Here is a 16,899-nt window from a genome sequence, read left to right on the forward strand (position 1 = left end):
TAGAGGCAGAGGTGGATACTCAGGGACCTCAAGGGGCCAGGCTTCTATGGGTAGAGGTGGCTACTCAGGACACTTAGGGGATCAGAGGGCTCACATGACAGTGGCAGGAGACATTGGGACGTCACAAGGCAAAGATGCAGCTGATGCTGACTATGGAGACTTTGCTCTCTGGGCCTCCACTGATGAAGGTAATCCGGATGAGGCATGTCTTGCTTCTAATGAGAGTGCTCCAGAGTGGGTTCTTGACTCTGGAGCATCTAAGCATGTTGCTAGTAATTCCTGCATGTTTGAGTCTTACCATAAGCACCCTCCGTCTCACACGGGCACAATGCAAACTGCTGATGGCACAAACCAGCCTGTCATAGGGGTTGGCACAGTCAAGTGCACTCCGACCATCTCCCTATCCTCAGTGTTACATGTGCCAGCTTTTCCTGTCAATTTGGTCTCTTTCAGTGCTCTAATTGATCAAATTGACTGTCGTGTGATCCTTGACAAATTCGGTTGCGTGATTCAGGAGCGCCAGACGAGCCAGACGGTTGGGACTGGCACCAGGCGTAGGGGGCTCTGGTACATGGACCAGGAGGTGCAGCCGGACTTGGTGTGTGCTGCGACCATGGAGGACAAGGAGAAGGAGGCGATAATCCATCACTGTAGGATGGGACATGTATCTTTTGATAAGATGAGTAGAATCTTTCCGGATGTTATGTGTGGGATAGGCAAGGGCAAGTTGACATGTGATGCTTGCGAATATGCCAAACACACACGAGCCTCATATGTGGGCAAGGGGCTTAGGAGCATCTCTCCTTTTATGCTTATTCATTCGGATGTATGGAAGAGCCCAGTTGTATCAATGAATGGAATGAAATACTTTGTTACATTCATCGATTGCTATTCTCGTATGACTTGGATTTATATGATGCGTCACAAAGATGAGGTGTTTAGCTGTTTTCAGAATTTCCATGCCTTGGTGAAGAATCAGTTTCAGGTGCAGGTGCAGGTGATCAGGACTGACAATGGGACTGAGTATGTGAACAACACATTTGGGGCCTATTTGTCTGATCAAGGTATTCTTCATCAAACTACATGCCCAGACACCCCTCCTCAGAATGGAGTGGCAGAAAGGAAAAATCGGCATATTCTTGAGGTTGCTCGGTCATTGATGTTTACGATGAATGTGCCCAAATTCTTGTGGAGTGAAGCAGTTATGACAGCCACATACTTGATCAACCGGACACCATCAAGAATACTAAGCATGAAATCTCCGTGTGAGCTAGTATATGGAGAAACTAAGTTTGTTGTTCCCCCAAAGTTGTTTGGCAGTACTTGTTTTGTTCGAGATCACCGTCCTTCTGTTGGAAAACTTGATCCGCGAGCGGTGAAGTGTATTTTTCTGGGCTATTCTTCTAGTCAGCAGGGGTATAAATGTTGGTGTCCCTCAGAGAAACGCAGGTTTGTCAGTATGGATGTAACCTTCAAGGAGTCTGAGCCATTCTATGGTGAGCCAACAGATCTAAGTGTGTTGTTTCAAGGGCTTGACCATTTACACTCTGTGCAGGATGGTCAAGAGGGGGAGAAGGCTGTATCTCACACTCAGGAGGATTCTGTGGGCACTAATGATGTGCAGGTTCAAGTCCAGCCAATTGTGGGTACAATTCCGATTGGTACTCTCACTGATGGTGATGTGCAGGTTCAGGTCCAGCCAACAGTGGGTTCCATTCAGATTGGTAATCTCCAGCTCCCTGTTCGAGATCGGTGGCAGAAGACCCCCCTAGTGTACTCTCGACGAGAGCCACAAGTGCCACAGGTGCATGACTCATCTGACACTCGTCTGGTATATTCTCGGCGGCAGCCACTTGTGCAGGAGGGGGAGCAACAAGTGCAGGGGGAGCAGTCAGTGCAGGGGGAGCAACAAGGCAGTGGTGCAAGCTCATCTGACACAGTGGAACTGCCTATTGCGTTGCGAAAGGGGACACGTGAAGCGGCACAGAAGGCTTTACCACCGGAGGTTTTTGATGATCATGATATCGGAAATGTTGTGTCTTATCAGGCTTTGTCTCCTTCCTATAGAGTGTTTGTTGCCTCTCTTCAAACTGTGTCAATCTCAAAGGATTGGAAGGCTGCAAAGCAAGATCCGAAGTGGCGTGAAGCGATGATAGAAGAGTTGGAAGCACTGAGGAAAAACAAGACGTGGGTGCTAACTACATTGCCGGCAGGAAAGAAAGCAGTGAGTTGTAAGTGGATCTATACAGTGAAGCAGAATCCTGAGGGGAAGGTGGAACGGTATAAGGCCAGATTGGTCGCCAGAGGATATAGTCAAACTTATGGAATTGACTATGACGAGACGTTTGCTCCAGTGGCAAAGATGAACACAGTAAGGATATTGGTTTCCTGTGCTGCAAACTTTGGGTGGAAATTGCATCAATTAGATGTCAAGAATGCCTTCTTGCATGGTGAGTTGCAGGAAGAAGTGTACATGGAGATACCACCAGGTTTTGGTACTTCACAGACCACGGGGAAGGTATGTAGGCTGAAGAAATCCTTGTATGGACTGAAGCAATCGCCGAGGGCTTGGTTCGATAGGTTCAGACGTGCTGTCCGTGCTATGGGGTATGGTCAATGTAATGGTGACCACACGGTGTTCTACAGACACTCACTCTCTAATCGAAAGATCACCATTCTTGCAGTTTATGTGGATGACATTATCATCACCGGAGATGAGGAGGAGGAAATAAAGAGATTGAAGGGGTGTCTGAGCTATGAGTTTGAGGTGAAGGATTTGGGCAACTTAAAATACTTCCTTGGGATTGAAGTGGCCCGGACAGAGAAGGGAATATCTTTGTGCCAAAGGAAATACACCTTGGATCTCTTGAGTGACATGGGCATGATGGGATGTCGTGCAGCCCCTACGCCGATTGAACAAAATCATCAAGTGACAGCTCAGTCAGGCGAGCTGGTGAATAAGGAAGATTATCAGAAACTGGTTGGGAGGTTATTGTACTTGTGTCATACCAGGCCTGACATTATGCCGTGGGTGTGGTGAGCAGATACATGCATGAACCAAGGAGTGGGCATCTTGATATTGTGCACAGAATTCTGAGATACTTGAAGGGGACTCCGGGTAAAGGGTTGTGGTTTGCGAAGAGTGGACATCTTGAGGTGGATGGCTATAGTGACTCTGATTGGGCCAGTTGTCAAGATGATAGAAGATCAACTTCTGGCTACTGTGTGTTTGTGGGAGGAAACTTGGTGTCATGGAGAAGCAAGAAACAGGCTGTTGTGTCTAGATCAACAGCAGAAGCCGAGTATAGAGCATTATCTCAAGGGTTATGTGAGATGCTCTGGGTGAAGTACCTACTGAGCGAGTTGAAACTTCTGAGGAAGGGACCCTTGAAGGTGTGGTGTGACAATCAGTCAGCTATTGCCATTGCTAATAACCCAGTTCAGCATGATAGGACAAAACATGTGGAAATTGATCGCTTCTTCATTAAGGAGAAACTTGATGCTGGGATCATCAGTCTTACTCATGTCAGCTCTGGGCAACAGTTTGCAGATTGCTTGACAAAGGGACTGGGAACGAAGGACTGTAACTTGGCATGTAACAAGATGGGGATGATAGATATCTACCACCCATCTTGAGGGGGAGTGTTGAACCGGTATGGGCCAAGCCCATCTAGCTTTGTCACTTAGGGCCCAAGCCCATGAGGAGGTGCTGACCTAGAAGGAGGCATCAGTCCTCCCGTTCCCATGCTGAGCCGCCACACACACAGAAAAGGCTAACGAGAGAGGTGGGCTCCTGCGACTACAACATGTGGCAACTGACTATTATTCCTCATGAAGTTGTGGTTCCAATAAGTGTGGCAACTGACTATTATTCCTCAATTTTGAACTAAAACCACGACGAGTAAATCGGAACGGAGGGAGTATTTGCTTAAAAATAACTTTACACGGCCTTGTTTCCTTTTTCAAATGGTAGTCTTCTGTTACATCTAAGAGTCAAAGCATAAAATATAAGGTTATTGAAAATCTGTGGTGGTATTTTTATTATTTGGGTGCATTGCAGCAACATGCATATAATTCTCATTTATAACCCTACGAAATACAGCAAAACCATTTTTAGAACAGAATGAATTCAACTGGAAAACTACATACTAACCTCATCAATTTTCCTTGAAACAAAGGAGCCAAAATGCTCAAATGCCTCATCATCATTTGGAAGTAAATGAGCATAGCTGAAACAGAAGGCATGAATATTAAATATGATCCAGCAGCAACACTAATTCAGATTGACACAGCATAAAGGAGTCTGAAAATAAAAGCAAACAAGGACTTGAAACTACAGTTATGGTTAGTTGGCTAGTGAAATAATTAATAATATTCATACCAAATAGGGTTATTTTTTCTCGGTATTCCAGTACCTTCTGAGGAAAATGACCTAACAATTCAGTACTGCTTGTAAAAGTCATCACATAGTTACAAGAAACGGCCATCAAAATAAGAGCAGAAATTGAAGAGGGCATCGACAAAGGAATGTGATGTTAAAAGTACCAATTTTACATGTATGTAAACCTTACAAAAACTTTTTTGACTGCAGATCATTTTTTAGAACAAAATATTTTGGAAATATTTTGAAGGAGGATGTCCGAAATAATAGTTGAGTTCAAGAAGTGTAGAGAAACACAAGGACAACTAGAAAACTTACAGGTTATCAAGGTCAATAAGACCAGATTTGACCAACAGGGCTGCTATTCGGAAAAGACCAGATGGAACAGGGATGTTTACATCCAATTGTTGATAGTATTGGAATTTGAACCCCAAAATTTTAGCAGCATGGGACTGTAACAAATAGAAGTCATAAGATGGGCTGAATCAAAGTACTACGTGAAGTATGGTAATAATCTTTACAGGCAGTGGTATCTTATTCAAAACTAATGAATACCTTTGGAAAAAGAGGTATAAGCTGATAAAAGATACTGTTATCTGGATAGAGTTCAAAACATTCCAACACCTAGCAGGTAAACAACGGAGAAAGTAATTACATTGTAGCAATGACATAGTTTTACAACATCAGATGGTAATACCGGGATAAAAAACGAAAACTCACAATGTCAAATACACGATTTGGGTCCAGGTCAAAATGTCCAATCAATGACTGTCACGAGAACATTATGTCATTACACAATACTGTTTACATGCTCAAATCATAACATAGGAGTAAGAAAGAAAATTCCAACACTCAACCTTTATAATGCTGATAGTAGCTGAAGAAGCATTTTGGCAAACCAAATCTGAACCGACTTGACAAAGTAGGGTTACCTGAATTCCAGACAAACAAAGGCAACTCGGTTAAAAATTACATCAAGCTACAGTAAACCATTTTAGACGCATCATTTGGAAACTACTGAAATCCCACACGATTGCAATTTACTCTCAAATAATTTCAAACTGGAAGTATAAGAAGTTAGAACACATGTGTGGATATATACATCTGCAATCACAATTACAATTGTTTGTAGAAGTATCTAGATTATAGAGTTTACCTTCTAGATTTGTTAGAACAGATGTTAAAAAGAGGAAGGTGAAATTGGCTGCAGGAAACTGCACTTCATTGACATGACCAGATTATGTCACAGCCCAGACACATAGACACATCATAAAGTTGTGTCCATTTGCTAGTAGACACCAGAGTGTGTAATAGCAAACGAGCATGATTATTCAGTAATTCTATAGTTTTCAGGCAGCAAAAAGTGTCCAGCAAATGACTACAACTTCATACTGTGTTTGGGAATAACATGGGTTTGTGGTGTCTGGGCCGATGCTAATCAAGACAAGTGTTCCATAGCATCTTTCAATAAATACTTTGAGAATTTGGCTTCCACTATTTTGCAGTCCAAGTGTCCAAACTATGTAATTTTAGGATCAATAATAAATCGAAGTCTGGAATTAGTTGATTGTTTTAGACTCCCCTTGAACTATAGATATCCAGTTAGTAATAAGGATCAAATAATTTTGCAGTAATTTAGAGCAGTACTGCTCAACAAAGCATCAGTGAAGGAAGTAGAAGCACATAAAGATATGTTATGCTACTCAATCCATATAGCACAAAGAAATAATGATGATTACTCAAAAGTTTCTTAAAAGTATGAATGAACCAATGTACAACTATAACAAGAACTTTGGTGGAAGTTTCACAGGCAGATATACGTACCAACTTAGCGTAGCCCTCACTTTCTTCTCTTAGCAGGTTGAATTTAGTTTGCTGATAAAGAAGCCGCGTGTTGACTCTGACCTGTTGCCAATTATTACAAGCAGCCGTTAAAAAATGATGCAATAAACAGGTAAAAAGTAAAATGTGCCAAATAAGGAGAAGGATGTTGCACAGAAACCATGTTTAAAAGATATATGCACTAATATGACATGGTATATTGTATAATTCATGTGAGCACACACAAAATATGAGGAATCAATGATCATAACATGATATCCTAAGTCCTAACAATATGCATGGTATTAGTATGTGACACATACCTCCTTGGCTTTTAAATCCTGGCCCTTTGACTTACTCTGTTCAACCTCCCATAGGAATTCTTCCTTCAAATGTGCACATACAGGAAACAGAGACGACATGGTGTCAGCTGCCTTGAATCATGAAAGGCGGTTTCAACAAAGATGTGACGCCCTAGTATGACGAACAAATACTCACTTCACATCGCTCTTGAAGAAGCCTAGGCGCAATCAATGAAGACTCCACAAATGATTTTGTCTGCAGCCAAGAGAAGTATTTTAAGGAAATTAGTGAGGACTAAATCCTCCACCATAAAAAGGGTAGGAGCCAAGAAGATAGATAGCCTATTTGCGTACTAAAATTATGAATAGGTGTTTAAGTGTCAAAAAAGATTTTTTACCATTTTGACAAGACGGTTGCGATATTCACCAGAAATTGTAATCTGCACATAACTTCAGGTCAGATCGACTAATAATACAGCATTCAATGATTACAAGGAAATGACAGCACAAGCAACGGACTGGTAAATCTAAGTTACATGATTCAAATAAATGCATCTTGGACTTGGGCATCAACCATGGATCAAAAGCAGAACGATAGGTGGGAAATAAAAGGTTATTGATTGAAGTCCTATGATAATGAGTAAGCAAGACACCCAGGTGTCAAGATATTTTCGTTTTTCCGGGGTGGGAAGTGGCAAGAGATTGAACGAAGGATAGCATTTACATTTCTATGGACCCTGGTTGTTGAAAAACAACAATAACACCGTAGCAGCATCTAGGTCAAGGCTGTCATGGCATCCCAGCAAGAGTCGCAGCGATAACCGGGCTTCAGGATGACATTGCCAACATGGTGTGCGCCATGTCAATACTCAGGAGATAACACATATTGGCCAAATTGGCAATTATAACTCATATAACATGGAGAATGCCCATGGGTGCAATTCCAATGGCAGGGGAGTTTCAGACGGTAATTACAACTTTTCTACAGCCAAAAAGACCATCTATGTCTTGATTTGTGAGCCATCTGCCAGTTCCTGACCTAATTTAATCCTCCACAGCCCTTTCTACAGCTGCCACACAGCTTGTCTGGTCTAACCACAGCAGCAGAGTACACAGACTGCCCTTTTCCCTCTACTGCTACACTCATCCTCACCTCATAAACCCAGTTCACCACAACAGTTGAGTAAATGGGAAAACGAAAGCTATGACAGAAGCCAGAAGGTGGAAGATCACCGTTTCCTAGCCCAAGTTGGGGGGAAAACCCAGTTCACCACAACAGTCGATTAAATGGGAAAACGAAAGCCATGACAGAAGCCAGGAGGTGGAGGATCATCGTTTCCTAGCCCAAGTTGGGGACCCCTCTCGGTCCTCGAGCCCAACGCCACCAGATCTGCCCGTCCCACTAGATTCGTTGGCCAAACCCGAAATCTCCGGGTGACACTCCCTGTCACCTGTGTCCGTGATCAAGTGACAAGTTGACAACTTGGTAACTCCTAGACAACAATGCTCTTGGTAACTGTTTTGTGGTATAGATCCAGAACAGTTCCATTTTAGACCGGTTTCACTGAACAGGAGAACTAAAGCCATGCAGGGTAGACCTTTGAATTGGTTCACCAGAAACTGGAAAGGAACATCACGAGCTTTTGTGCAATAACCACCTCGCTTATCTGTAAGATTGTTTTGCACTTCACTGCAGAGAGATATGCTGATAGCTACAACTAATATCCATGTTCATGTGCATAAGCATTAATCACGTCGCTTATCTGTAAGATTGTTTTGTACTTCACTGCAGAGAGATATGCTGATAGCTACAACTAAAATCCATGTTCATGTGCATAAGCATGCAAAATCTAAACACTCCTGCACTACAATTCGAATAACAATGAATAGGTTTGTGCTTTCGGCCATTATAAGGTTTGCTACCCAAAGCTAGTAGTTTCATGTTCATCAGTAAAAGCATAATTTAAACCTTCTTTTCTGCTACAGCTTGAGCAGGGTACTTTTTCCAAACATAGCCTTTAGAACTTGTCCAGAGGTACCACACGCTATCACTTCCAGGGAGATAATTTTTCATCACTGAAACATCTTGCAATTCAACCAGGTCGTCACTTCAGCTGGCACAACAAGTAACACAGACTTACAAACTGCCCTCTCCAGTCAATTTTTTTTACCAATTCAGCTAAGCATTGCAAACAGTGTTTCTGCCTACGACCACCCAATAGCGTATTGACTAATCAAACACATTCCATCGAGCCACTCGAAACTAACTAAGCACCACACAGCAGCAAAGGAAAAATGGGTGGAGACTGGAGAATACTCACATCCTGCCCTAGGTGGGCGACGATGTCGGCGAGCACCGAGCCGGAGTCCTCCTGCCACGCCTCCTCCGCGAACACCACCGAATCCAGCGCCGCCCGGCACTTGTGCGGCGGCAGGTCCCCGAGCACCTGCGCAACCCGACCAACGCAATCAGCGCTAAGACGACAGGGACAGAGCCAGCGAGCTGATTACGGGAGCTCACCGTCGCCCAGCACAGCTCGTAGAGGAAGCGCGGCATGGGGACCGGATCGGGGAGGCGGAAGGCGGCGGCGGACTGGCTCTTCCATTCGCGGAGGCACTCCTCGGTGACGTACTTGTAGTCCGGAGCCTGGAGCGGAGGCGACATGGCAGCGGGCGGAGTGTTGGGTTTTGGGGGGACTAGGGTTTCATGGGAGGTGGCGAGGCCTGAGGAAGGAGGCGGTGGCGGCGGTGCTAGACGGGGATGTGAGACGGCGAGGGAGGCGGAGGGGGAGGGGTGTGCGAATGCGATACGCTGCGTGGTTGGGGCGTTCGGTTTATCCGGTTTATTACTGGTCGGTTTTTGCCTGCGCGGTTCGGTTTTCCTTGGTTTCTGCCTGATCGGGTTTCGAATATAGCAGACGAATTATTTTGGAGTATAATGCATTCTTTTGTTTTGAGAGAGAGGAAGAGTAAATTGCATTATGAATCCTCCAACTTGCAGTTGTGTACTAGAAAGTATTCCAATACAACCATGTTCAACCAAACTCCCCACAACTACCCCAAACGAGCTCGGGCTTTCCGACAATTCCATATCCAGCCTATATGTGAGGCGGATATAGGGAGGCCCGGACGCGCCCGGACACCGCCGCCACGTCGGACCGGTCCGCTATGGCCCACGCCGTCCCCACCATAGTCCCCGCAAAACCTCATCTGGCCGACGAACCCACCCCACTCCGCTCTCAGTCCTCTCGCCTTCTTCGCTCTCCTCCGTCTACCCCATCCGCCCCTTCACCATTGTCGGCTCGGACGAGATTGACCGGGTGGTGCTGGCCGCCACCGACTCGTCGAGCTCATCTGACCTCGACGAGAAGGAGCTCGTGCTCCGCATTGCGCTTTGGCACTCGCAAATGGACTGGGGTGGGGGCTCCTCCTCAACGGCGTCCTCGACGTCCTTGGGTGGGTAGCTCATCCTTCGTGTCAGCCCAACACCGCCTTGCGCGCTCTTTGCCATCCATGCGGGAGGCAGCAGCATGAACTGCGGCGCCCGGCACCGCCAACACTACCCCTGCTGGGAGCCGCTGGGTGCTGGTGCTCGTACCCCAGCCCGCCGGCGCGGCAGCGATAGACGAAGACGGTGGGCCGCGTCTACCGTCGGGCGATGAAGGCGGCAACGCAGGGTGGATCGAGGCACGGATGCGGGTCATCCAAATCTACGCCGGAGCCGCCCGTCGAGGATGACGATGAGTCGCTCCGCCCATGGTGACATCCAGGGTGATATTCGTAGCCTCCGTAAATAAGACATTGCCAGCCACCGAGTAGGCCAGGGCAGCCCAGGTGTTGTCTTGGCAAACCAAATCCAGTGCATGTGGAGGGCCTGGCTAAATTTGATGGGGAACGAAGCACGAAAATCAAAAAAAATCCTACGAACACCCAAGATCTATCTAGGAGAAGCATAGCAACGAGAGGAGAGAGTGCGTCTACATACCCTCGTAGTCCAAAAGCGAAAGCGTATATAACGCGGTTGATGTAGTCGTACTTTTGCGATCCGATCACGATCCAACCGATCTAGTGTCGAACGAACGACACCTCCGAGTTTAGCACACGTGCGGCTCGATGATGTCTCCTCCTCCTTGATCTAGCAAGAGAAGGCGAAGAAGTAGATGTGATCACAACCAGCACGACGGCGTGGTGGTGATGGTGATGGTGGAGCACCAACAGCGCTTCGCTAAGCGGGGGGGGGGGGCACGGGGCTGTATTGTTTTGTGCGCTATCGGTGTCAAAACCGGTGGATCTCGGGTAGGGGGTCCCGAACTGTGCGTCTAGGCGGATGGTAACATGAGACAAGGGACACGATGTTTTTACCCAGGTTCGGGACCTCTCCATGGAGGTAAAACCCTACTCCTGCTTGATTAATATTGATGATATGGGTAGTACAAGAGTAGATCTACCACGAGATCAGAGAGGCTAAACCCTAGAAGCTAGCCTATGGTATGATTGTTGTTCGTCCTACGGACTAAAACCCTCCGGTTTATATAGGCACCGAAGAGGGTTAGGGTTACACAGAGTCGGTTACAATGGTAGGAGATCTACATATCCGTATCGCCAAGCTTGCCTTCCACGCCAAGGAAAGTCCCATCCGGACACGGGACGAAGTCTTCAATCTTGTATCTTCATAGTCCAGGAGTCCGGCCAAAGATGATAGTTCGGCTATCCGGACACCCCCTAATCCGGGACTCCCTCAGTAGCCCCCGAACCAGGCTTCAATGGCGATGAGTCCGGCGCGTAGATTGTCTTCGGCATTGCAAGGCGGGTTCTTCTCCAAATCCTGTGTACCTGTTTGAATAGCATCCGGCTTCTTGTAAATATTGTGCTCCTCGGCTTCCATGCCCAATAATGGCCATCTTCCACGTGTCGAACGAATGCAAAAAGCCAGGATGTTTTTACATTATACCCCCTAGCCACGCAAATGAGCTGCCTATAAAAGAGACGAGGATCTAGATCCGAATCACACCATCCTCCCTTCGCGGGCATTCATCGGAGCGCATCTGACAGAAATCCATTCCGTCATGGATAGTTGACACGGCTCCTCCTCTCGCCCTTCCAGCCCCCAGCCTGGAGATTGGGAGAGATGCTCTGTCCCGCACAGCAAGTTAGTGACGCTCCAAACCAAGGGATTTCTTCCCCCGGCCTTCATGGTTCCGGTTCGAGCCGGACTCACCACCTACGTGGGCGGAAAGCAAGCGGAGAGTGTCTCCAGGCCCTCCAAAGGAAAGGGGGTGTGCCTTGTCTCTTATTTGATAAGAGGGCTAGGATTTCCAATTCATCCATTTCTCCGGGGGCTCCTGGAGTTCTACGGCCTCCAGTTGCACAACCTTACGCATGCCTCTATTCTGCATATTGCGGGCTTCATGGCCCTTTGCGAGCTGTTTTTGGGCATCGAGGCTCATTTTGCGCTGTGGAAGAAGCTGTTCTGCCTTGTGCCCCGTTCTCAAGAGGGGTCAATATATCAAGTGGGCGGAGCCGAACTATGGCGCATCGCCGGGACCGGATATCTATCCGGAACCCCGAAGAAGGCGTCTGAAGACTGGCCTTCGGAGTGGTTTTATATAGAAGATGTCCCCCTGCTGGACCCTGTTCGGATCGGCCTCCCTGAGTTCAATAACGCTCCTTTGAAGAAACACCTAAGCTGGCGTCCACGGAGCCCTCAGAAGTAAAATGACAGGGACGTCCTTTACCTGATGAGCCGAATAAGGTTGTTGGCTCATTCCGGACTGACCATGATCGGGGTCATGGCCGCATGCATTATGCGATGGGTGCAGCCGCTCCAGTATAGAGGCCACCCCATGTGGGATTTCAACGGGGAGGATGATGCACCCGCTCCGTCCGTAAGGGGCCGGGATCGGTGGCCGATCTGGTGAAGATCTTGTCCGCGTTGTACAAGGGAGAAGAGGAGGAATTTCTCCGCGTTAATCCACAGAACGGATTTTCTATGTACAATCCACCGAGTTGGGTAAGCGGACATTTCCTTTTGCCTATCCGATCCATATTCCCATAGTCAAGTATCTCATTTTGTGATTTCGGCACAGGAACTGCGCCAGGCCGTAAAGGACATAAACAGCCCGCCTCCACAACCCGAGGACCCGGAACGGTTCCTCAATCCGACCTCCCAAGAGGATCCGGACATATCAGTGGAGCTGATTGATGTGGTATTTCACCAACTAAGCATCGATAATGCCTTGGTCGCCATTACGGCTGATTACCCTGGAATACTTCCAGCCTCACAGGTAATTGAGACCAAAGTCCCAATACTTTGAAAATGACCCACCCGCGCTTATTTTTGATCACCGTATATCGATGGCGTTTCGCAGGGGGCGCCCTTGAGGCGGAAGGCCGATCCCGCGTCGGCTAGCCAACAAGGGGCAGCGCGGCCCAGCAGGCTAAAAAGAAGTGCGGTCCGGATCGAAACTCCGCGCAACGGTATGGCGTGCCACCTTACTCCCAGGCTTTATTCCTGGGAGACATACTAACGCTCGTGCTTTTTCAGGAAGAAGAGCGCTCGCCGAACTGTATCCGGAGAGGTTGCCAATCAGTCCTTCGCTCGCCGGGCTCCAAAGCCAGGTCCAGAAGCGGAGACGAACACGAGGTGTGCGTCGGATGCTCCTCCGACAGAGGATGCCGACAGGTTATCTGCCACCAATTCCGAGGTGGAGAGTGCCATGAATCACATGCGTCGCCGGACAGTCCTTCGCGACACGTGTTTCTCCCCAGAGGCATTGAATGCCTTTAATTCGGGAGATGCGCACCTCCATGCTGCTCAAAATGGTCTAGCCAGAGCCTGGAGCAGTATGTAAAAGACATACGGGTGAGAAAATTTGACAGTTATATATGCTAGTAGCCCCCGAGACTTGAAATAGTTAGAACAACCAATTTAAGGATCATTTATTATGCGGGATCTTACAGAAAAGAATACCCAACTGTCCTAGGAGCTGGAGGAGTGCAAAGCCCAACTTGAGGCCGCACTAGCCGCATCGGGGGAAGGCAAAGAGACCCCCTCTGGTAATATACGCTTCAAAAGATAAATAACTTGCGAAGTGCGGCGTGTGTAGAAGTCTGACAATAATATTGCAGATGGTGCCGGAATAGATCCGGACAAGCAACAGCTCATGTGCCGATTAAAAGCCGGCGAGAATGTGCTTACAAGGGTGAGGCAAGAGAAAAATAATCTCCAAGATGCCAACACCCGCCTGGGTGAGGAACTAAAGGATGTTCGTGCCCAGCTGTCTGACTCCGTGAAGGAGAATCGGCGGCTTCGACGCGGCATTTTTAGTAAGTGCTTGAGCGAACTTTGAAAAAGATTTCGGTGAGGAAGTCCACTAACATAGGTTTGTCTGTAGGTATGCTCACAGGCCGTCCTGCAGAGGAGATGCCCGGTTCTACGGGTGACCTTCTTCCCGAGCTCTTGCAACTGCACGAACGAGTTCGGCAGGTGATGAAAGACGTCGCCCAGGCCTTATGGCCATCTATCTCCCTGCCCGAAGGCCTTGGAGAGCTTGCAGAGAGGCTTCAGGGAGCACGGCGGCGCTTCCGATTATGGAAGATATCGGCCTGCCGTCAAGGTGCTAGGGAGGCCTGGGCCATGGTGAAGACGCGGTATACGAAGGCTGACCCAAACCACATGGCCAAGGTCGGACCTGTTGGGCCCGATGGGAAGGAGATCCCTGTGAGCTTAGTGTACGGCCAAGTAGAATTGGCCGCAAAGTATTCCCAGCAGGACTGTAAACTAGACAGCCTATTAGATGGCATCAAAGAGGAATACAATCAGTCGAATTGACTATGTAATTTAAGATGACATGAAAAATGCCTTCTAGCCGGATTGTAGATCGTTTGTCATAGCGGACCTTTTCGCTTCAACCTCGGGACCCAATAGTCCAGAGTGTTTCCGAATACCCTCGCGGTTATATAAGAAACCGGGCATGCGTGGATAGCAGGCGTAGGGGTCATTAGAGTTTTATCAGACAAGTGCCCAACTAGTTATGTTATATTACACGGTTAGTAAGAAACATCTTCCAGGGAGAATAGTTCCGTTAGGGGTTCCTTTCCCTGGGAGACATGCCCTAAAGTGCATGTCCGGACTGCGAAAAAAGTAGAAAAACATCTGGGGGCAGAAAAATAAGTATTAAAGCGTCTTTTTGTTCACTGATCGAATATTCCCTTAAGAACGCTAGCTTTCAGCTTCACCCAGTCTGAGGTACACATCCGGCTGACCCGGCAGTAACAATCGCAGAGGTGCTCCCTTTACCACCTAGCCGAACAAGCGGGAACGTAGGGGTAAGCACAGGAGCCAGGCAACCCAGCTTGGCCAAAACTTAAGTCATATCGATGCATATAATGGTGAATAAAAGGTACATGCGGAAGTATGACACATGTATTGGGTATGGAGCCCATATAAATAAGCTTCTGTTAAAGAAGCCCCCAGGTATAATGAGCGCGAATGGCGCTTCAAGTGTGTGTGAACGATGCGCGAACAAGCTTTCAGAGGCTGTAAATAAAAAGGAGGGAGAAGGAGAGAAACAGAAGACAGCTAATATGTAAAATATAGACGGAGGAAGGAGACGAACTCAGAATCCGGCGCTAGGCGTAGAATCTTCGGAGACGGGCTGCGTTCCATGGGTTCGGCTCGAGTCGGTTATCCGATGCATCTCACAGACGGTACGCTCCTCCGGTCGGGACTTGGTCGATGATGAAGGGACCTTCCCATTTGGGCTTTAGTTTGTTCTTTTTCTTGTCTGGCAGGCGTAGAACTAACTCGCCAACGTTGTAAGTTTTGGCCCGTACTTCTTTGCTTTGATATCTTCGAGCTTGCTGTTGATAGAATGCGGAACGGGCTTTTGCCACGTCATGCTCCTCTTCCAATGCGTCCAAACTGTCCTGCCGATCGAGATCGGCTTCTCTTTCTTCGTACATGCGCACGCGAGGTGAGTCATGAATTATATCGCAGGGCAGAACTGCCTCTGCGCCGTATACCATAAAGAATGGTGTAAATCCGGTGGTGCGATTCGGAGTGGTCCGCAGCCCCCAGAGTATGGAGTCGAGCTCCTCTACCTAGTGCGTGTTAGATTCCTTGAGGGACTGCACCAATCTGGGTTTGATGCCACTCATGATTAGACCACTTGCTCGCTCGACTTGACCGTTAGTTTGGGGGTGATAGACTGAAGCATAGTCAAGCTTGATGCCCATGTTTTTGCACTAGAGTTTAACCTCATCATCCGTAAAGTTCGTGTCGTTATCAGTGATGATGCTACGGGGGACGCTGTAACGGTGTACGACCCCTGATATGAAGTCTATCACCGGTACGGATTCAGCCGTCTTAACAGGTTTGGCCTCTATTCATTTGGTGAATTTTATCCACCATGACCAGTAGGTATTTTTGCTTGTGGGTTCCTCCTTTAAGGGGTCCAACAATGTCAAGCCCCCAAACCGCAAAGGGCCAGGTGATGGGTATAGTTTTGAGGGCGGTGGGTGGCATGTGGCTTTGATTAGCAAAGAGCTGGCAACCGACGCATCGTTGGACTAAGTCCTGAGCATCTGCCCGGGCCGTCGGCCAATAAAATCCTGTACGGAAGGCCTTGCCTACAAGGGCCCGGGCTGCGGCGTGGTGCCCGCCGAGTCCGGCATGAATTTCAGCCAAAAGGTTCCGCCCTTCCTCTTCGGAGATACACCTTTGAAGGACTCCGGTTATGCTTTTCTTGTAAAGCTCTCCCTCATGGACCTTATAGGCTTTACATCGCCGCACTATGCAGCGGGCCTCGTTTTGGTCCTCGAGAAGTTCCTGCCTGGTTAGGTAGGCTAGGAATGGTTCCGTCCACGGGGCAATGACTGCCATTATTACGTGGGCTAAAGATGTTACTTCGTTGGCAGAACCACCAATTGTGTCAGAGTGTTCGGCGTCGGGCAGTGCGGTTGGGTCCGGGTTGTTCAGAATTTAGGTTCGTCACTAGCATTAAAGGTAATAGCCGTGTCACTCCATGGGTTTATTGTTGCTACTTGGTAGACTTCGGCAAGGTTGCGGAGTGTTCGTTTCCGCATATTATTTGATGTGAACGTCTCGAAGAGTGTTAATACCGTACTGGTATCCTTGGGCTGATGCTTTGGAGCTAGAAGCTCTTCGCCACTTTTGGCCACCTGCCGTAGTGTCCAACATGCTCTAAGGCTATGAGTTGGAGTGGTGCTCTCTGTACTATGAATTTTGCAGGGTCCATTGAGCCATCCCTCCAGTACGGTTCCATGTCCTATAGAGGGTTTTTGCTTTTTGGTATTTAACCCAGGTGCCTGGCGATGATGCACCCTTTTATTTTGGACTCGGGTTGTATTCAGGGCCAGATTGTCCCAAAAATT

The 16,899-nt window shown here is 47.7% G+C and overlaps 1 protein-coding gene across 1 annotated transcript in view; it reads right to left on the bottom strand.

Moving 5' to 3' along the window:
• LOC123071961 (THO complex subunit 2) overlaps positions 1–9,331 on the bottom strand; it is a 25,714-nt gene extending 16,383 nt beyond the window's left edge. The window contains exons 1-11 of the mRNA XM_044495540.1: positions 9,026–9,331; positions 8,826–8,951; positions 6,903–6,944; positions 6,701–6,760; positions 6,526–6,588; positions 6,206–6,286; positions 5,239–5,313; positions 5,102–5,149; positions 4,937–5,005; positions 4,700–4,833; positions 4,154–4,229 (exon numbers count right to left, since the gene is read on the bottom strand). Coding sequence (XP_044351475.1) covers positions 4,154–4,229; positions 4,700–4,833; positions 4,937–5,005; positions 5,102–5,149; positions 5,239–5,313; positions 6,206–6,286; positions 6,526–6,588; positions 6,701–6,760; positions 6,903–6,944; positions 8,826–8,951; positions 9,026–9,169 — 918 coding nt within the window. The 5' untranslated portion in view covers positions 9,170–9,331. The remainder of the gene's footprint in view (positions 1–4,153; positions 4,230–4,699; positions 4,834–4,936; positions 5,006–5,101; positions 5,150–5,238; positions 5,314–6,205; positions 6,287–6,525; positions 6,589–6,700; positions 6,761–6,902; positions 6,945–8,825; positions 8,952–9,025) is intronic.
• Between the last annotated feature and the right edge of the window lie 7,568 nt (positions 9,332–16,899).

The sequence above is a fragment of the Triticum aestivum genome, chromosome 3B (genome assembly GCF_018294505.1).
Source record: "Triticum aestivum cultivar Chinese Spring chromosome 3B, IWGSC CS RefSeq v2.1, whole genome shotgun sequence".
Lineage (NCBI taxonomy): Eukaryota > Viridiplantae > Streptophyta > Magnoliopsida > Poales > Poaceae > Triticum > Triticum aestivum.